Below are 21,705 nucleotides of genomic sequence, written 5' to 3'. Positions count from 1 at the left end.
CTCCTGCTGGGAGGAAGGGCGGGATATAAATCAAATAATGAATGAATGAATAAATAAATAAATAAAATTAACATGACGATACGTAATTAGCTTTGGCTTAACTTTATATGGCACCGCTGCAGAACATAAGGCTGGCCATTGGTGTCACTGTGTCATGAAACATCTGGCACTAGTTAGATGTGGGAAAAGAAAGAATGTGACTGGGACAGAATGGAGTAGTGATGATAGTATGGCCAGTCCTATCCATGCTGGGTGGGCAATGGACCCCTCTTCGAACACTGGAAAGTTGAAACCATGTAATATGCAGATTTAACTGAGAAACAAGTATTCCAACACCTAAACATGCCAAATACTTCTTATTGTGTATGGGCAGATGTAGAAGCGGCACATGCTGATAAGCAATGTGAAAGACTCCATCCCATTGACATGTATGAGACGGAGAGAAAGATAATAGGGATGGAAACCTCTTGAACACAGGGCCATCACAGACCATTGCATACTAACTTGTAGCCTGTCCCTGAGAGAGTCACTATTTAGATAGAAATTCGAGGCCTTGGAGATTCAGTAGAAATCAATTTACCACTAATTCAGTAACCTGCCAGTATACTGTGAAATGTCAGAAAACTGGTGTAAGAATAGGAAGGTGTGTATTGCCACTAAGTCTGCTCGAAATCAGTTCCAGACCCCTCCAAAGTTTTGGCCTGGCTGAGAAGGGGGTTGATTCTGCACCATCCCTCTTGGTCTGTCCTCTCCCACTTTCCTAAACCTATGCTTGCAAGAGGGATCAGCTGTGGGGAAGGCCAATGGCAGTAGAGGACTTACACTGAAGGACTGGAGATACCTGCAAAAATGTGTGGAAACATTCACTAACACTGGAGAACACTGTGAATTTTGTTCCCCATGTTTCCTCACATTAGTGGATATTCCCACTTTCAGGTCTTCCCTGCCTCAAACCCTCCTTGTACTGGTGGTGATTCTTGTTACTGATTCTGCCTGGTTTGGGGGAGGTCTCCCATGACAAAATTGCACGGCTGTAGGAAAATGTACTTGCCTTTCTCCTGACTGTTGTTCATTCTTGGTGTCAGTGCTATGTGAACTATAGCCACTTTCTGTTGATCTTTGTTATCTTAAGCCAATTTCTGCTGCTGTATTATTTGATGCTTTTGAATGGAAAGTAGCACAGTACTTTATCTCTCCCAAAGTTGCTCTGTCTGGGGCTTGCTCAGAGCAGAAATCATGAGTGCCAACATAGTAATAATCACAATAATAATAATCTTGGCTGTGGAAACCCAGACAGGTGACATCTCTATGTTCAATATGCAGTGGCTGCTGCTCCATCTTAAGGCTGCTTCCGAAAAATATTCACTTCTAGTAGCGTCAGTAGCATGTTGCAGAATATGGTGTCAAAGGCTGTGAGCACACTAGTTACCTACAGTGTGAAATCTGTTTGAAGCTGACTTTTTAAAAAATCAACAACAACCCTGCACTGGAGCTGCTCTCATCAGGTTTTACAGTAAAAAGGGGCGGGGTTTGACTAGCATAATGGGCTCCCGTTTTTGAAAAGAGGGGTGGAGATGCACTGGAACTGGCACAACAATACATATGTCTCTACCCTCATACTGTGGAAGCTTTATGACTCAAAAGATGGAGAGATTATGTGGCCTGCAATGGTGCATTTTGGGCAAGGGCTGTAGGTCATAAGGAGACCCAGCTGGATCAGATTAAAGGCCCACCTAGTTCAGCATCCTGTTTCCCACAGTGTCCAATAGCCTTATCCTCCATGAATATGTCTAGCTTTTAAAGCCCTCCGAGTTGGTGGCCATTACTATATCCTGTGAGAGAAAATGCACTAGTTTAACTATGTGCTGTGTGGAAAAGTACTTCATATTGATGGTCCTGAATCTTCCAACATTCAACTTCATGGGATGACCTTGGTTTCTAGTATTACGAGAGAGGGAAAAAAATATTTATCCACCATGCATAATTTTATCCTTTTTGAGGTGCATCGAGCACCATATTCTAAGTGTGGTCACACCATAGGTTTGTATAATGGCACTAGGATATTGGCAGTTTTATTTTCAGTGTCTTTCTGAATGATCCCTAATATAGAATTCACTTTTTTTCCACTGGTGCCACACACTAGATGGATAGATGTTTTTTGTTCCAATGTGCATCTCTTTATATTTGCGTATGATGAGTTGCATTTGCCGTTTTAATGCCCATTCACCCAGTGGAGAACTCCTTTTGGAGCTCCTCACAATCCCTTTTTCTTTTTATCATCCTGAACAATTTGATATCATCAGCAAACCTAGCCATCTCCCTGCTCACCTCTAATTACAGATCATTTATGAAGGAGTTAAAACGCACATTTCAGTATTGATTCTTGAGGGACCTCACTTCTTAGATCTTCTTGTGAGAACTGTACATTTCTCCACTGTGAGAATTGTACATTTATTCCTACCCTATGCTCCCTTTAACTAAATACTGATCCATAAGGGAACCTGTCCTCTTGTCCTGTGACTGCTAAGCTTACTCAGGAGTCTTTGGTGAGAGACTTTATTGAAAATCTTTAGAAAGTTTTAAGTACATCTAAACTCCTATCTGTACGCTTATTGACACTTTCTACAAGCTTAGTGAGACAGGATTCACCCTTACGGATGCCATGCTGGTTCTGCTTCAGCAAGACTTGTTTTTTCTATATGCTTACTATCTTTAGTAATGCTTTCTATTACTAAATGGAAAGTTTTCCCTGAACAGATGTTAACCTAACTGGCCACTAATTTCCTGATTCTCCACCAAATCTCTTTTTAAAAACTGGTGTTACCTTAGCCACTTTCCAGTCCTCAGCTATGGAGGATAATCTTGGGGACAAGTTACATATTTTGTTAATAGATCAGCAATTTTATATTCGAGTTCTTAAAGGACTCTTGCATAGATGCCATCTTGGCACAGTGATTTATCAGTTTTTAATTTGTCAGTAAGTCCTAAAACTTCAAAATTTGTAACCACTATTTGCCCCAGTTCCTTGGACTCATTGCTTGACAAGTTGGTTGAGGGATCTGCCCTACATTTTCTGCTGTGAAGGTGGATGGAAATAATGTGTTGATCACCTTTTCCTCCCTTAGCACACATTTGACTCCCTCGCCACCCAGACATCCAGTGACTTCTCTAGCTGATTTCCTGCTTCTAATGTATTTAAAGATCATTTCCCTCTTTCTCAGTGTGGTGTCCTCCTTCCTGAGACTGTCATTCTCCGTGGCAGAGGAGGACTTCTGTCTAGCAGGCAGATAGTTATATATGTTGACATTCTGTACGATACCCTGCATAGTCCCTACACGCTTTCTAAATGCATAGCTGTTGTTGCTACTGTTTATTGAGTTAATTTTCTTTGCAGCTTCAGATTTGTTACGTTAAAAGGGGGAGGAGGGAATTGTCTCCCCTGGCCTCCTTGCCCTGCTGCACAGTGCCAGAACACATACATTGCATGCAAAAGGTCCCAGGATCAATTCCTAGCATCTCCAGGTAGGGCTGAAAAAGATTCTTGCCTGAAACCCTGGAGAGCAGCTGCCAGTGAGTGTCAACAATATTGTGGTCGATGGACCTATTGTCTGACTCAGTAAAAGGCATCTTCCTGTGTTTGTATGGGGTTGTCTTTTGAGTGTGAATGCTGGTAGAGTAGACAAAGTAGTTTGTGGATCAGATGCATGGATATTTCCAGCATCTGACTCAATACAAGCCCTCCATGACATTTAGTCCATACCTGATTGTAAAATGTTTAGAAAACTCTTTTTTCCATTTACTCATCAGCTGAAAAGTCCTTGAATGCAACACCACTGCACTGCAGAAGAATCGCATGTGTCTGTTACAGGGCACACACTCCGTTTATGTGGGGCACTGCCCAGCGCGTTACACCTCACTGACACCCTTTTTGGAGTGAGTTTGTGTTCTAGAGCCAGTGTGGGCAAGTTTCAGGCTCACATGGCCTCCTTTTGTTTTTCCTAGAACCCTGTGGACCACCAAGCATTTGCTGCACTCCCATCAGTAACAGCTGCTGGACTCAAGCCAAGTCACAGGGCAGAGAAGAGGAGGCTAGAGGCTTTTCAGAAACATTTTCTTTGCACCATCTGGCCTCATGAATTGTTGTTTGGTTACAATGCTGTGCACATTTTAATAGGATCACATAGCAGTGAGGGGTTTGTACAAAGAGATTCCTTATAAGTCCTTACTTCCAAACACACCAGACACACCTCAGAAAACTAGATTTAGGAATGATTAATGATGACAGAATGAAGTATAGAGTGGTTAAACAGGATCCAAATGCCTGATGTCCAATATCCTTTTTCATGAGAGCAGTTTATTATTTATTTATTTATTTTATTTCTATCCCACCCTTTCTCCCGGTAGGAGCAGTTCCAGAACATAATGTGCAAATGATGGTTCTTATGCGCAGTCTGAGTATTTTTACTCAGAAGTAAGTCTCTCTGAGTGTTACACTAGCAGCCTTCCAGCCCAGCCCTTTGAAAGTTTACTTAAAACTAAGTTCATCCACTTGTGAGAAAAATGTGTATAGAAGTGCAGTGTTAAAGCACAGACCTTCTACCTCCTTCCTTGCCGCAAAGATGATCAGAACTCAGTAGAAGAACACAAACAACATTGGAATGGAGGGAGCAGGAACATCAAGGCACGCTGCTTTTGTCTGGTCGAACTGAAGGCTGTTTGTCATTCTCTGACCATTTGGATATGCTGCATCCTAATAGCCTTTTATTTCACTGAAATGTTATTTGGCAACCGGGAGCAGGGATGAACCAGCAGCTGGGTTACAACTTTTAAGGCAGCTTCTGAGCTACTAGCTGGTGCCTTAGTGACTGTTTCCATATGGAAACACGGCCCCTCATAGACTGCCTTTGGCCCACCAAGGGGAAGATATCCATGTACAGTGGCATCCAAGGAACACTGCAGAGGCATCAGCACAGTGGCATGAATCCCTTCTCCTTGGTGCATCACCAGCAGCTGAGAGTAGTACAGGAGCAGTGAAGTGTAAGAGTTCAAGAGCTGCCTTGGAGGCAGCAACGCAATGGCTTTGTTTCCCCTGCAACTCTTGGCATGACACTTCTCATTGGAATAACAAGTGGTTAGAGCATGGCATACTTGAGACTGCCGGCATCTCTTGGGAGAGTGGAAGTGATTCACACCAAAGCTGCAAGTAACTGACAATCAATGTTCTGCCCACTGACAACCTAGAAGAACACAGTGCACATGCCCCTCCAGGCAGGCGTTGAAGGGCAAGATTATTTGTGGGTAGATAAGCTGTCTTTCAGATAAATTAGTCCACTGTTATGGATTCATATTAAGAAACCCTGATGAACTTCCAAAGAACCTCAGAGTTCCTCAGCACACAGTTTGAAAACTACTAATATAGACCCACCAAGCCAAACAAAACCCTCCAACCATGTCTGATGGTCCAGTGGAAGCTCAGTAAACTTCCTGTTTGTGCTGTCACTTTGGGACTGCAAAAATGGAGGATGGCCAACTGGCTTGTATTTGGCTTGTTGGGTCACTGAAAGGTGGAATGTTCCCTTGTGGGCAGCGTGCCTGACTCAATTTTAAACAATCCATTTGTGTAAATGATTTGGGTTCATCTCTTGTTTTGATTCTAGCCAAATCCAATGCCAATTGCATTGGAAGCTCTGATGTTGCTTTGTAATACATCAGAGCTATTACTAATAATTGAACTAGCTGAGGAGCCTGCTGCCTAGCTTGTGGGCTTCCAGAAGCTCTTTGATTAAAAGTATTTAATTCCCTTCTTCAGATAAGGAACTTTTCCTAATAATAAGAGATGCCTTTGGGATTGCTTGAAATTTATATAGGTCTCTTAATCAGTGCTTTACGTCAGCTCCTAGTCTTGCTTTTCACCTTCTGAAAATAGCAGAACAGTGAATGAAAGCTCATAGCAAGAAAATTGCCATCTTGAAGAATGTCAAACTAAGTTGCTATTGGTATTCCCCTTCCTTTATTTGGGGGAAATTGCCATCACGTCTACTGGCAACACAGAAACGCTGCACTCAGCTCTCTAGAGTGAGACATTCTGACTCGATTTCTCACATTAAAGGGCTGAGCGCAAGGTCTATTAGGCCGGCGTACAATCAAAAAGAGTGAAATATTATCCTATTACAATTCCCAGGGAAGTCTTGAGTTTAGCAGAAGTCATGCCAGAATTTTTACGGCCAGCACATTTCATCGAATACTTTGATGGGTGAAAAACAAAGTATGGATAAGCAACAAGAAAGGAAGAAAGGACTGTTCCCCTATTGTAAAAAAAAGAAAAGCAATAAGAAAAAGCACCCCTTAATGGGCAATGAAAACAATAATGGCCAATAAAATGTTATGCACAAGAAAGGAAGATATGATAATGAGTATGTTACAAGCACTAGGTCAGGTTCGATTAATAGTAGCCATGTTGTATAGCCACACATTTTAGAAAAGTATCATCTGTTAATAATAAGATAAAACAATAAAAAGTGTCACACAATGATGCAAAGGATCCATGGCAATCATATTGTCCAGTGATGGCAGGTCAATGGAAGGCAGGTCAGCTAACCTGTTTTGTAAGGTTGTAACAGTGAATATGGAAAATAATTATTGAACCCATCTTGGTTGGTACATATTCCTATTTGTGGGTCTCTTTGTATACTAGGTAATGTTTTCAGCCTCTTTTTCAGATTATTAAGTGTGAAATAATGGAAGCCACAGCTTCATTGTATTTCTCTGCTGGAGAAAAGGAACCTTCTATTGGTGGAGCCTCCCCATCTTCGATGTTGAGAAACAGCTTTTTCTAAGTCAACAGCTGCTCTTGACTATTGGAGTGGAGGCAACCTATCTGAAAGTGATGGGCAAGGTTAGAGACATCTGCAATAAGACAGCATCTGTGCCCACCCAGAACTTGAAGCCTATGACAAATTTGGATTCTTAGCTGTATGTCTTGGAAGCTCTATGCTTCTATCTGGAATCATTCCTGTCTCCGATGACTGCTCACCTCCACTCATCACAGTAGTCATTTCTGCTAGTTCAGTAGCTACTTTAGTAGTCTTTCCATGCTAGTGTTCCCCCAGTTCCTTGAGGTGCAATCTATTGAAAGAGTCGTTTCATTACAATTGTCAGCTTTCCTCTCTCCAGATTTTCAAATGCTACCCAATCAGGGTGGAAAGAATGAACTATCTAAAGAGGATGTGAAGCCCAGTTCATTTATTTAAGAATAGAATCCTGTGGGAAATGTAAAATTCACTTGACTTTATCAGGAAAACAAAAGGGGGACAAAAGAGCTGGTTAAAGTTAATACAAAAGGGCTTTTCCTTTGTTCTCGCTTGGTTTCTTTGTTTTAAAAGATCAGGTTTTTTTAAATCAGTGGTTGCCCCAAGGAGCAGTTTTTTAAAAAATAGTTCATCCTTTTCAAGGCCCATCGCTGAATTATTTTCTTTTCAAAATCTTCTCTTTCTTTTTTACATTCTCATGGTGTTGCTCAAGTCATAGCCAGGGTAACTAGGGTACAGAATCTGATTCTGTAGTGGATTAGAAGTATCATATGTCTTTTATCCAGAGGACACACTTCAGTAGGTTTGAAGTTACAGTTGTAAAACGTTTTTGTTCATGCTTAGAGAGTGGCAGAATATTGGAAAGCAGCTTTTTTATATAAGTTACAGATCTGTCAAGTGTCATGGGTAGAGAAAGGAATAGTATAGGCCAATCTTCCCCAGGCTGGTTCCCTCCAGATGTTTTGGACTCTAGCTCCCATCACCCCCAGCCAGCATGGTCAGTGATCAAGAATGGTGGGAATTGTAGTCAAAAACATATGAAGGGCACTGGGCTGGAATAGGCATACCATACAATCTTGGAGCTGCCTTCAGAAATGGGAGGAGGAATGCATCCTTGGTGGTATCCTTGGTGGTAGTAGAGGCTGGGCCAATTGGTATCAGGGACATTGGTTCAGGGTTTTCCTCAATGACTGATTTGTTGACATATGCAACACTTTACAACCCCCCCCCCGGAATAAATACCAATGATAAAGGGACAAGTAAAAGGATGCACCCAGGGACAGCTTAGGCGTGGAGGCTAAACTTATTACCTGCCCCAGGACCCAGGTGGTCCTAACTACACATCCCCAAATTGAGTTTTGTTCCTTGATCACACTAAAGTGGGATGGAATGTGGGAAGAGTGGGATATTTATGTATCTATTTATTTATTTATTATTTGATTTATATCCCACCCTTCCCCCCAGCAGGAGCCCAGGGCAGCAATAGACTGTTGGAAAATGGCTTAGAGAGACACACACACAAGTGGAGTCTGTGACAAAATATTGCTATGTGAACTGTTTCTGTTCAGATTTTCATCCACTCCAACCCCCCCATTTTCTTGTGTTTTTCCTCAACAGTCAGTCAGCATTCCAAGCCCTCTGACCATTCGTCATTGGGGTGTTTTTTGCGGTCCCTCACTTTAAGGTTTTTTCCTAAACTTTTTTCTACTTCTGCAAACCTTGAGGTTCACTCAATCCTGCTGATACCTCGATCCTGATGGTGCCATTTTGGCTACCTAAGGACTGGCAGAGAACTAAGTTTGCTATTAGTATATATAATAGTTATGCTGTTTTCTTAGTTTCTGTGCTCCTGCATCCAAAAATTTTGAGCATAACTTAAGCCTATCAAGGCAGTGATGTTTGCAACCCCATCCTCCTCAGGATTTTATTTTGAATCTGAGCTTGCATTTTGCAAGCCTTCCTTGTTCATTTCCCCTGTGGCCTGATTAGTTATGCATGCAGAATTTGTCTTTGCTAACAGACATATAAAAGCTGTGCAGTGCAAACTATAAAATAATCCAGGGTGGTTTTGGAAGGATGGGATGGCTTTTGCAAAGAAAAATTCTGTGACAAACCATTTATCAAAACAGGATGATTTGCAGGGATCGCTGCCTTTCAATGTGATGTAGCAAAAATAATCACATACCCATTATCAGCTTCCAGGAAACGTGGCCTTGCTTTTTCCTCTTTCCCCTGGACAATTTGGCAGATGTAGCTTTTGGGAGACCCCAGGAGTTAATGAGTCATTCATAGTTAAAAACAGACTTCCCCACAGCAAGGACACCCATTCCATTTTTGATGCATATGTCACTACTGCACTGATGGAGTCATAGTGCCAAGTATGTCACATTATTGGTGGAAGAGTGAGGGGAGCCTTTGCTCACAAATTGAGGCAATTCTGAAACAGCTATTGTGGAAGTGAGGCAGGATCTATATAAATACACATGCCTGTGTCTAAAACTAGAGACAGACAGTGGGCAAAATCCAGCAAATTTAAGCAATTTAAACTCCCATTTAATTCAATAGGAAAGTTAAGCACACACTGAAATCTCTCTGACTAAAAGCAGTGGGTCTTGAAACTGCTTATGTTTTGCTAGATTGGGCCCAGTATGTCTAAGAACTGGAAATGCACCGAGAGAGTACTGAAAAATTAACTGATAGTGAAGCTCACTAACCTAATTTAAATAATAATAATAAATATTTTTATAAATAAAATAACTTTTAAAGGATCAAAAATAGCATGATCAGAATGAATAGTTTTCATTTAAAATGAGTGAAGTTTCCAGTTAAAATGGGTAAAGTCGATTCCATTCTGGGCTCATTTTTCAGAGGCTCGACACAACACTATTAGACCACTATATGATGTGGATTGTGATTAGTTAATGCTTGCCAATGTGTTACCATTTAATGTGCTTGTAATATATAAAACTCTCCACTTTTTCCCCCTAATAAAAGGCATTGCTTCTCATGATGTACATACTTCTTTTGCCCCACTGCCACTTCTCCTCAGATTAGTTTTGAAGATTTTTGAAGCAGAACAAAACATGCTAACCCGTTTACTAGAGGCAAAAGCGGGGCGAGTGTATACACCGTGAGCAACAATCCCTCTTTCATCCTTCCTTCAACTCTCTGGTAAAATAATAACAACAATCCGTTCAAGCCTAAATAGGCAATAGGGATAATAAAAATGGACGCAAGCTTAGGAGATGAAACAAAAACATTTGAGAATTTGGTATATGGCTCTCAGCACATTTTAGAAGATTAATACAGCATTAAGTCTGGCCACATGGTAAGACTCTTCGATTGTATAACTTCCAACTGCAGATAAGACAGAAGAATCTTCTAGCCAAGCCTTCTCCCCTACATTACAGTTGTTTTCTGTGTGTAGGGAATGGGATTTATAACAACAGCAATGGCTTATTTAAAGTGCCCCCAAAGCAGTGCCACCCTGGGCTTTTTTAGGAAGAAGGGCAGGATATAAATTTAATAAATAAATATACAATAAAAATGACCTTACTGACATCAGCAATTAACAAAAATTGATTGGTTATGTATGGTTGTGGCATATTCGTGTCCCGTATATGATTTCTGATTGACTGGAATCATTCAAAAAAGAATGAGAAGGTGTGGAGGGGGAGGCCACCAAAGCAGCAGCAGAGAGGGAAAATAGAAGGGAAAGAGTGGCTGTGAACAGTTGCAAAGAGCCAGGTTCAAGAACTTTCTTTTGGCTTTCAAGGCAAACATCAAACAGGGAAAGTTTTCAGCTTGGCACAAGTATGATTTTTTAAAAAGAATGATCCATGTCTGAGCTTCCTGTTTTGATGAAAAAGTAGAACATAAATATTCTGAAATAAATATTCTGGGCATATGACACCGTTGGTTGCATCAAGCAACAAACCAGTAAGTATAAACCAGCCATAAAACCTATAAATAAATTGGGCTAGAATGCAGAGCAACATAATATTGAACAATGATCAAATGCACCTTTTTACTCAGGGGAACAGCTTGCCAGTTCAGTAGAAAAGGGATTGTTACATGAAGCTATTTCCCCCTATTATTCTGTAAAACTGACATAAAGAGGATAGATTCCAATTTGGAGGTTACATCATTTATTAATGATGTTAGCTATTGAAAGTTTAATCTGGGAAACACAGAAACTTCCACCCTGAATCACACTAATTCATTTGTGTTAGTGTATCAGGGAAAATTATGAAGCAAGAAAACCAAAACACAAAAAAGGAGAGAGACTTTGGTATGGTAGTTCTTGTTTTTAAGATACACATTCTGATGTCTCAGGATGAGGTTGGGGTGGAGTTAATCAGCATGGGGAGGGTAGCCGCCTTTGTTTTTGCCCAACACAGGAGATGTGGGGAGGAGTTGGCATTTGTGAATGTGTATATCTGATCTGGTGTGTTTTATTGGTACAAGGGGGTGCTGATTGCTATGAATTACTAGAGCTCTGTGTTGCATTAATTCCCTCCTTTGCAACCAGGACCTTCTTCCCTGCACAAAAAGTTCTCTTGAAATCAGGGGATTGTTTGTTAGCTCGAATAAAGTTGTTATAGCACCACAGGTACAAGGAGATCCTGACCTAGAAAGGGGGGGGGATTGATGTTACCAAAGTTATTTGAAAATCCTGAATCCTGAGTGAGAGCCAGGCATTTGCCCTGAACAGCTTGAGAGAACCTAAACATGCATTGTCTTCATTCTTTTCACTGCACTTTAGTGTGCATTTAGAACGAGCTGTTGGCACGATGCTGAGACGTTTGTTTCTGACACCTGTAAAATGACACAACCTTGTATGTATTAGTCTAAGGTTCTGAACCTGAATTCCCACAGTATTTTGAGTAAATGGGAAGGAAAGAAGGTTGGGCAACAATAATTCTCTTCTCCCAGAAACAAGACTTCCTGAAATCTTGAGGCATCTCAGCACTGAAGATATCTCAACACACACACAGCCCTCCTCAAATTGCCCACCTCAAGATTCTCAGTCCTGAGAGAAAGCCTACTGTCTCATACCAGGTAGACACATACCTGGTAGAAGACAGAATGTTGAATGGCCAGCCATGGCGGCAGAGCACACAGAAGCAACAAGCTCAAAACAGGATTGGACAAGTTGACACAGCTAGATCAGCAGCAAGGTGACAAAGGCTCCAAGTTGGAAAGTGGTAGGTACTCACATCAGTGGCAAGGATGACAGTGCCTGAGCCAGCTCCAAAGGCAGTTCAGCCATATTGCTTCTACAAAGACAAGATCATTGCCAGTGAGCCCTGAGCAGGGCTGACTACTATCAGGGTTCCATTCCTTAAACTGAAGATGCAAAGGGCAGTACTCTGTTTTTTTTATCAGGGCACTGTGGCACCATTTGATTGCTCCAAGTTGTTGCCTTTTGTAGGGAAGGGGGGTGATAGGATTAGGTGTTGAGTGGGCTGAGGTGGTAAAGGTGTTTAGATTCCCTGCTTCCTCAAGGTTCAGTAGCTGACAACATTCCTCTGAGAGGTCTTGAGGCAGTAAAAAAAGGTAAAGGTGGCCCCGCACTTATAGTGCGAGTTGTTTCCGACTCTTAGGACTCTTAGGCCTTTCTTTACCCCCCAGCATATGCCGGGTACTCTTTTTACCGACCACGGATGGAAGGAAGGCTGAGTGGACTTCAACCCCTTTTACCCGAGATTCGACTTCTTCCGTTGGAATCGAACTCCGGCCGTGAGCAGAGCTTCGGCTGCGTTACCACCGCTTACCACTCTGCGCCATTGAGACAAGCCTTGAGGTGGTACCTCACCATAATCTACTGAAGAGGCTTAGCTAGGGACTTACATAGTGGTTTCCTTCTGCTCAAGATTACTATTGGAGGGGTTTTGGAGGCTGAATCACAAGGGCACCTACACAAGTGGCCCTTCTCATCGCTTGGTTGCCAGTTGTTGAGTACAGTGCCAGCTCAGGCAGTATTTTGCTGTATGAAACAGAAGCCAAATTTCCTTCCCCCTGCCCTGCTATGGCCAGTAGTACAGGATAGCCAATGTGGTGCCCTCCAGATGTCATTGAGTTAAGCTCCCATTATCCCTGACTTTTGGCCATGCTGGCTGGGGCTGATGGGAATTTGGAGTCCAACACATTTGGAATGCACTCTGTTGGCTACTTCTGTTTTAGTTGCTTGCTGGAACTTTTTCTTCTGTTTCACTACTACAGGTGCAGGAGCCTTTTCCCCTTTACATCTCATTCCTCTCACTGCAGGAGTGCTTGCTGGAATGGTTTGCTACTGTCTGTCTCTTTTAGTTTAAAGTTAAGCTTCACTTGCCAGCAGAATTCAAGGTTAATTCATAAACTTAATGAGACATTTAGTGACTGAAGCATTATAAGTTTCAAAAATTTATGTTTCTAATTTTCCTTAATGGTTTCATGGCTGTGGTTTTCATTCAGGTGTCCCTATTGATTCTCCCAGACATACCATGGTCAACAAGGGGACAGGTAGAAGAACAAAACAGTAGTGCTAAATAGCCCTCAGATTCTCATTTAGAAACTAAAGGGTCCAGTCTCAACAGGTGTAGATTTTTCTTTTACTAAATACATTTATCGGGCTTGCCCTTTTTTAAAAGTCTAAATGTTTGCTACTCTGAATGCACTAAAAGTCAATTCAAATTCTGTTGCAAGAAAAGATGTGTGGCACAGAATTAAAAACTAGGGTTGCCAGGCTCAGGTCCTGAGAATGATTCTGTATCTTTAAGAGAAGAGAAAATTTAGCCTAGTGCAGGTTTTCTTGCAACACTGTAATGGGAACAACCACAAGGTGAAATTCTCCCTTGCCCCTGCACAACTTTTAAAGATACAGAAGACCTCTTGGAGGCCGGGCCTGGCAACCAAGAGGTCTTCTGTATCTTTAAAAGTTGTGCAGGGGGAAGGGAGAATTTCACCTTGTGGTTGTTCCCATTACAGTGTTGCAAGAAAACCTGCACTTGCCTGGATTTTCTCTTCTCTTAAAGATACAGAATCATTCTCAGGCCCTGAGGCAAATTGGATAGTTTATTCTGCATAGTTTATTCTGCAGTGTTTACTATTTGGCATCACTTATAGCTAGTCAAGAAGTTGGCCATCCCTGCTCTACACCATTAAATATCTACTCTTTGGGTAATATACTGTGGGTTTACAGATAGGATCCCAAAAGGCCCCATGTCATCTTGGAGATGGCGAGAGGGCTCCTAGTAAGGGAACCTAAGTCTAAATGTCTGAAACAGGAGGGCCAGTGTAGAGCACTTCAGAATTTCCTTTCACATTTTCCCACTCGCTGTGAAGAGTGGAGCTGGTGTATGGGGGGATATGGGGTATGTACACCCCATCCCAGTTTTAGCGCAGATGCTTTCCGGTAATGCCTCAGTAGGACTGAGGCTGCAATCCAACACTGTCTGCTCAGAAGTAAACTCCAGTGGGTTCAATGGGATTTTCTCCCAGGTATGTGCGTATTGGTTTGCAGCCTAAGTAATCTATAAGAAAGGGGAGCTGATATGTGGATACAAATGGGCAGGAGGAAACCAAGGATGAGGAGGATGTGCAGAGCAACACGAAGAGATTGTAAAGTGATTTAAGCCTGGGAGAGACCAGCAGAGGAGCAATGGTTTCAAGAGCCGCCCCCACTCCAAAAAGTCCAGATTTCAAGATCTCTGTTATTAGTCTAAATACATTGGCAGGCCAAAGCACTCTCTCTCTCTCAATTACTTTCAGAATTTACCCGGAATGTTGTGTGATGCACGTGTTGTTGTTGTTTTTTAAGCAAAAATGTCTTTTTGAAGAAGAGTTCTGTGGAATAGGGAGGGAGAAAATGTACATTGTGATGTAAACATAGAATTTTGACTAGTGTTTCCCTCATGACAGTAATGTGAGAGTGTTTGTGGAGGAGATTTGGCAAGGGCTTCACCCTTTCCCCACTCACTGATCCTCCCCTGCAAATCTGTCCTGTGCCCACAGATCCCATTTCTTCCCCCCACCGCACCTTAGGTGACTTGCTTACCTATTAATTCTACCATGTCCGCATGACCAGCCAAAGCATGCTGTTCTACCTTCAAAGTCTTTCTACTCTAGCATCACAGTTGGTCCACAAAGATGGCAGTGATCTTCTCTACTCCACCTGTTTTTCAGTATAGGGTAATTCCTAGTTGGTAATTTCAGACTACATTTAGGCTAACTTGGGGGCAGATGGCAACAACCCAGGGCTAAATGCTATATTAAAAAAAAAATGTGTGCGAAGCCTTGAAGTGCACTATAAGTTAAAACTCCTTTTTAACAGCATAGTTAAAACTGGATAGGTTTATGTGTTCAGTAGGGAAATGGAATGCGGCTACTGTGATTGTGGCTTTTAGTACTGGCTACATGTTTTTATGTACTATAAATTGGAAATGACTTTTATAAACAGCGTGTGAATGTTGAAAATCTATCGCGATGGGAAAAGCTTCATCTTTAATATGAAGTTTAGCTCCCGTGTGAATCAGCCCTATACTAGATAACCATTTGTTTCTGTGCACAATTCAAAGTGTTGGTGATTATCTTTAAAACCCTGAATGGCTTAGGTCCATTGCCTACCATACCAGGATGCCTCCTGCATTAGATGGAGTGGAGAGGCCCTTGTGTTTGTCCTGACTACAATGGAAGCTCAGTTGGGGGAGATGGGAGAAAGGGCATGGTTGGCTCCCCCTCTTATGATGATTCACATATGGCAAAGCCCTTTTTGTTTTAGGCAGGCTTTTTGTTTATCAGATAGATAATTTTAATATCCAGTGCCTCTGTTTTTTTTTTGCACCTGTCTCTGTTTTTATTATGCTGTATTTTTGGAATGTTACCTTATTTCATAGCTGGACTTAATGGTTTTAGCCACCCTAAATGGTGTGTTTAGCAGTAGAAGGGCAGAATATAAATCTATGTATAAATAAATAAGGAGCAGTACTCAAAGGTCCAAAATCATTTTTTTAATTCACCCTGTGACAGGGTGGAATTTGGAGCCCAATCTGAACATAGAAATAACTCGTTACAGCTATGACTCCACTGAAATCATTGCACCTTCAAGATGTATACTTTGCCTGGATCATGCCCGTTGTTATGCTATGTAAATATCTTTGTCACAATATATTCTCGAATTAAATAAACTTTTATGTAACTCTTGGCATATTAATATGTGCAAGTTGTCATTAAACACATGAGAGATGTAGACGAATAGATATAAACAATTTAGGTGAAGAAAGTCTGTTTAAACATTATTGCTAAAATGCAGGCTAGCTATTTCCAGGACATAAATGGAAAACAGTCTCTATCCCAGCTAACACTTTTCAAATCTTTAATGAGAAACAAGTTCGCACATGCCTTTTTTGAGCCTGATGTTTTAATCCTAAATGTTGCACTGCAGGAAGTGCAATGTGATGCCAGTGCTCCATTTTTACAAAGGTGCCCTTTTTTCTTTGCATTGAACAATAGAATTGAGACAGATCCTGATGACCTTATTGTGTTTTCTATTCAGGCATTCAGGTGCATCATTAAAATCTGATCAAGCAGAAAGCTTGAATAGTACCTTTAGGAGCAGGTCTCCAATTACCTCTATTTAAAATCCATTTCCTCTTCTCAGTAGATGTGTCCCCTGGTTTGGAGAGTCATATGAATGCCTAGTTAATTAGATGCCTATCTTAATTTCTTGATAAAATACACCTCTCTCAACAGAAGGAGAAGCGGTAATAACTCCTCACCTAAACATTAGAAGTGCAGACATAAAGCAACGGCAGTTAGTATCTAGCTGTTTTTGTTTTACTTTATGTGTAAGCTGCTGAGAGACATGATAGGAACGCTTCTGTTACATTTATATTTAGACATAACGGATACTGCAGTGTGATAGTTTCCACCTCTAGTTTATGATTTGACATTTCTGGCTTCTCTGTTTTATCAACTTCATTGTGGACCATTTTAAATTTAACTGGATTTTGCTCAACATATGAGCAAAGCTTCTGCCTGATCTTTACTTTCTTCTGTATCATAGGGGGATGGAGAACCTGTGGCTCTCCAGATGTCATTAGACTTCAGTTCCCATCAGCCCAAGCCACCCTCACCATGGGCAGGGATGGTGAGAGCTGAAGTCTAGTAACATCCGGAAGGGTCACAGGTTCCCTATATCTGGTATGGTTTAATACACCCAATATACAAACTACTACCCCACAGTGTGCCACCTGTCATAATGATGGTGATTTCAGTAGTAGTACACCCTAACCATGAAAAAAGAAACATTACAATTTAACAAGTAAAGGCCTGATCATTTCCAACTCTGTTGGGAAATTAAGGAAGAAGTTGCATGTAGCATTCAACAGAGCACTACAACTGAAGACAGCATTCCCATGTGGATCTCTTTCCAAGTCACTTGTAATGTGTAGGATTCGTTATCTCATGTTGTGATGTGTTGTATATATATCTTTCTACATCCACACCACATCACTGACTGATGAGGGCAAGGAAGCACACACTGTAAACAATTCTATACATCACAAAGGAAGAGGGAGAAAAGAACGTGGACATTCTGTTTTTGCAATCAGCCCTGTGTCAAGCATAATGTGTAATTCCATCCTAAAAACTTGCTTAAACAAGAATCTTTTAGCTTGTTTCTGAATGATAGGTAAGCAAATTACTGTAGCAACCTTCCAGAAGTTTTGGACTACAATTTCTATAAACCCAGCCAGAATGGCTAATGGTCAGAAAGGGTGGCAGGTAAATACATCTTTCTGCAGGAGATGTCTATTAAGAAGAACTAGGATTGTGTAATCCACAGATTTGATATTGTATTTCCAGGTGCAGACAGCTATCCTGAACCCACCTTGTGTCTAATTCTATCGTTTGAGGGGTGGGATGTACAGTATCAGGTCAGACTCTTAAGCAATCTAGCTTAAGAATGGGGATGTGCATTTGAATGTGCACCTCACTGAAAGTAATGGCCAGCATCCACATTTGGATGCATATATTCGACTTGTGCCTCCAGTTCCTATATGCAAGGATACCTTGTGAAGATTGTCAATAGCCAAGACCAATAGGGAAGATAAGCAGAGAACTCTGTGAAAAGAAGGAGGCAGGTTTCACTCATCCCTAGTGAGAATCAGTATCAAGTTTGGGTGTCACAACACTTGTACAGTATATGAATCTCCCATAGACAAGTAGCCTATAGCTAGACAGACTATGCCTTGAATAAAAAGGGAAGTACCCAGCCTTTCCCAACCAGTGTGCCTCCAGATGTTGTTGGACCACAGTTCCCATCTTTCTTGGCCATTGGCAGGCTGATGGAAGTTGTGGTCCAACAGCATCTGGAGGCACACTGGTTGGGAAAGGCTGACCTAGTAAATTGATACGACGGAACATTTACCGTGGGAGCTACTAACATTCAGCACTTAGGTAAAGATTCTTCCACTTCCTCCACTTTTGACAAAAGAAAACAAAACTGTTTGCCAAGTCCAACATGCTCTCTGAGTAGTCATTGCTACTGTGTGCCAAACACAAGCATGTACAAGCATGTGAAGAGAAAAGCTGGGTAGGATCTAAGTCATAAAAATGTGGTTGTTTTGCAGCTTTTAAAATATATATTTAAAATATAATGTGTGGTGTCAATGTATTTCAGGCAGCAGGCTGTTTGTTAGGCATGCTTGACAGTTCATTTGACTAAAAGGACAATAAATCAGTTGGTATAATCCACAAGTCCTATAACACCATTGATGTAAAAAAAATACTGAGCCTATTATTCAGTTCCTAATGAATATGTGCTGCTCCGATTAATACTAAAGGGCCTTTTGCACCTGCATAAACAAGAAAATATACTCCTGAGAGAGCATGATGGCAAGATTATTATTATTATTATTATTGACAGTGGGGAAAGAAGCAAAATTATTGGGGAACTCTGTTCTTCACATTTTAAAATAAACTACTTTGCTTTTCCTTCACTTTCAAAAGTTATGATGCAGTTTTAGACATGACCTTTATTAATGCACTCTTCAATGACCTGTGGGGTGACCTGTGAGACTGTCAGGAACAAGAGAGAGCCATGGACAGCAGCTGATACTTCAGACAGGACTAGGGGATGGACAACAAGGTCACTGAGCTCAGCGCCTGGGACTGGAATGGAGAGCTTAGTTGTGGTTGGAGAATGGCAAAGTGGGGAACCGGGGATGCAGCAGAAGGAACTACTGATGAGGCAAAGGCCACGTTCCTAGGAATTATTTCTAGCCTTTGCCAACCTAGCCCTGAGGCGCCATATTGGAGCCAGGGTGGGGCGACAGGAGTCCAGGAAGAGACCATGGGGAGCTAAGGCAGGAGAGGGCTCCACTCCTGTTATCTGTACATCCCTTTTAATGCTAAAAATTAGGCACATATGTCCTGCTTTATACGTGAATGGGGAAGACATGTGAACATGAAATGTGACTGCCACCAGTGTGTGTAATTTGATCCTGAGACATCTGTATGCTAGAAAGCCTTTCGCTCTCTTCCACCACAATTCTCACTAATCTTTCACTTATGAGCAGGGAATGTTGGTTAGCAGAAACTGGAGCAGGGAAAAACTTTAAGCTGTGGTGCTTCTTTCCTTTATCAGCTTAAGTGAGAAATTGCAGTTGCTTAAAACGTTCACCTTGTTAGAAAGGAATTATTTCCATTAGAGAAAACTGTGATTTATATCCCCCCCCCCCCAGTCATCACCCATCACAAATGTCCCAAGCTCTTGTGCTGTGCTAACATCTTTGCGTAAGATGAATGACCCCCAGTGGTCACGTTGTGGATTTCCTCCCATCAGGTGTCTCTTCTTTTCCCCTGTTAAAGAGAAAGAAATGGAATTATTTGAGACAGGCTGCCTTCATAAATGATTTTTTATAGTAAGAAATTGCTTTTCAGTCTCAATCTCAACAGATCTGACCTGACAAGTGGTTTTCCCTGGCTAAGGAGTTCTCATCACAGTTACATATTGAAGGCAGTGAGAAGTCTTTGCAAAATAGCTTATAACCAGAATGTCTGAAGTTGTTATTCACCTGAATGATGAGAAGACTGGCAATTGGTTTTGTCCTAGTGTTTCATAGATCAACCTCATTTTCTGTTTCATGAAACGGTGTGACCGTACCCCTTATCTGAGAAAATTCAGTAAGTCTTCCTGAATTTTTATTTTTTATGTTGTTGTCCTCCCTCAAAATTCCTTGGATGTTTCACTGAGGTGAAACCTCTAAATTCTCTTAGGCGTTTCATCTGTTTCCAAAGTTTTTGAATTTTGATTTTTTGAAAATTTCAGTGGCAGCTCTAACAAGAGGGAGATTTTATATGAAATGCTTCCCTCTGTGAGCAAACAAGAAAATAGGGGCGTCTTCATCCCCAGTTATATTATTTATTTTTTCATTCATGTTCTCCCCTATCAGACCAACCCTGAAGTGACATCTGAGTAGTGAAAAAAGCTCTCTGTAAAGTGGGTTGCACTCTTAGACTAGAGATACCTTAAAAGCAAACAAGGTTTGTTCACAGAGCAGTAGAAAGGAGGGAATTCTCTTCAGATATGAAAAGCAGCCATAAGGGGGGAAACACAATAAGTGTACAGGTTAGAAAACCTAATATTAAGGCAGCAGATCATGTTCTGCAGTTAAGGCTTCCCCAAGCTAAGCTTCTGATAAAAATTGAAGCGTCATTCACTGCTGTATTTTGTACACTGTCCTTAAGGCTGCTTATTCCCACTCATGCCAGCTGCCAGATCTTCCTGTCTCTGCTCCCACCCCATCTTATGTCAGTGTATTTCCATGCAATCCTGAGACAATTGAGAATGCTCTGATGCATGTCCTTGTATATTGTAGGAAGAAGTGACGGAGACTCCCTCTGTGGCTTTTCCCCACAATATAACAGGGGGTCCTTGCTGCCATTGGTTTCACTGACAGAAATCCCAGTTGCATGTCAGGGGAGCTGTGATGCCATCTCAAGCTGACATGAATATTTCTCTGAGACTGTATTTGCTGTATCTCTTCTTGTGACCCTCCTCTTGCTTAAAATCTCTTGTGTATGGACGGGCAGCTGAAAGCAAGGGGGGTCAAATCTGGTCTGCAAAGCTTCTCATCTATCTGTCAGCCTAGCTTCTGATAGAAGTCCTGTCCTGCCGCTATTATGCACCTCCACCATTTTCTCCGTAGCTGAGGCATGGCTAAAGGCCCTGGTCCTTTCCACTGTGAACCGCAATAGAGTCTCTGGCAGGGCATATCTCTGTGTACCTCATTTGCTTACACTCACATGTGCAGGCCGAGATGCAATTGGTACGAGCTGGGCAGTTGAGGTGCCTAGAAGGAAGAGCTTTCCCCAGCTTTCTGCTGCTGTTCATGCTAAAAGAAAGGGAGTGTTCTCTGCCTTTGTCTCAGTTTCTGTGGGTCATGTTTGGGCAGAAGAAATGTTGCTGTTTCATGTTAAGAAATTAGTTTCCACCGAGACCTTCTTAGCTGAGGAGAAAGGCTGGTTGTTGCGCGAAGCCTGACCTGTTGCTTTAGCCACAAAGAGTGGAAATACACAACTGCTTTTTCCAAAAACACAGTATTCCCCCCTTCCCTCAATGATCCCAGTGACGGACCAATAATCATATTTGAGCTCTGGCCGTATGAAGGCTTACACCATTGTACTATTTTTTTTAGCTTGCTTTTTCTCTTCAAACTTTTTTTTTAAGAGAATAACTGCAGACATAAAACGCTGCAAATAATACCACTGTTAGCAAAAGGAGAAGCAGATAAACAACCCATTCTCCTGGGACACAGCCACTTCCTGAAGTACTGCTGGGCACTGTTACAGGAGTTTTCCTCTCCTGTGTTTTAAATAGCTGCTACTTTAAATGTTTGTTCCTTTCCAATCA

At 41.6% G+C, this 21,705-nt stretch overlaps 1 protein-coding gene across 12 annotated transcripts in view; it reads left to right on the top strand.

Moving 5' to 3' along the window:
• The window catches only part of KCNMA1 (potassium calcium-activated channel subfamily M alpha 1), an 848,545-nt gene that overhangs the window by 369,431 nt on the left and 457,409 nt on the right, over positions 1-21,705 (top strand). Inside the window, exon 4 of one of the 12 annotated variants that reach the window (XM_061634888.1) lies at positions 4,003-4,717. The exons of the other annotated variants lie outside the window; for them this stretch is intronic. Coding sequence (XP_061490872.1) covers positions 4,003-4,045 — 43 coding nt within the window. The 3' untranslated portion in view covers positions 4,046-4,717. Of the gene's footprint in view, positions 1-4,002; positions 4,718-21,705 lie in introns of those variants that run through there. 12 annotated transcript variants of the gene reach the window in all.

The sequence above is a fragment of the Rhineura floridana genome, chromosome 7 (assembly GCF_030035675.1).
Source record: "Rhineura floridana isolate rRhiFlo1 chromosome 7, rRhiFlo1.hap2, whole genome shotgun sequence".
NCBI lineage: Eukaryota > Metazoa > Chordata > Lepidosauria > Squamata > Rhineuridae > Rhineura > Rhineura floridana.
The sequence above is the reverse complement of the archived record's forward strand: the minus strand, read 5'-3'. Positions and strand labels throughout refer to the sequence as shown.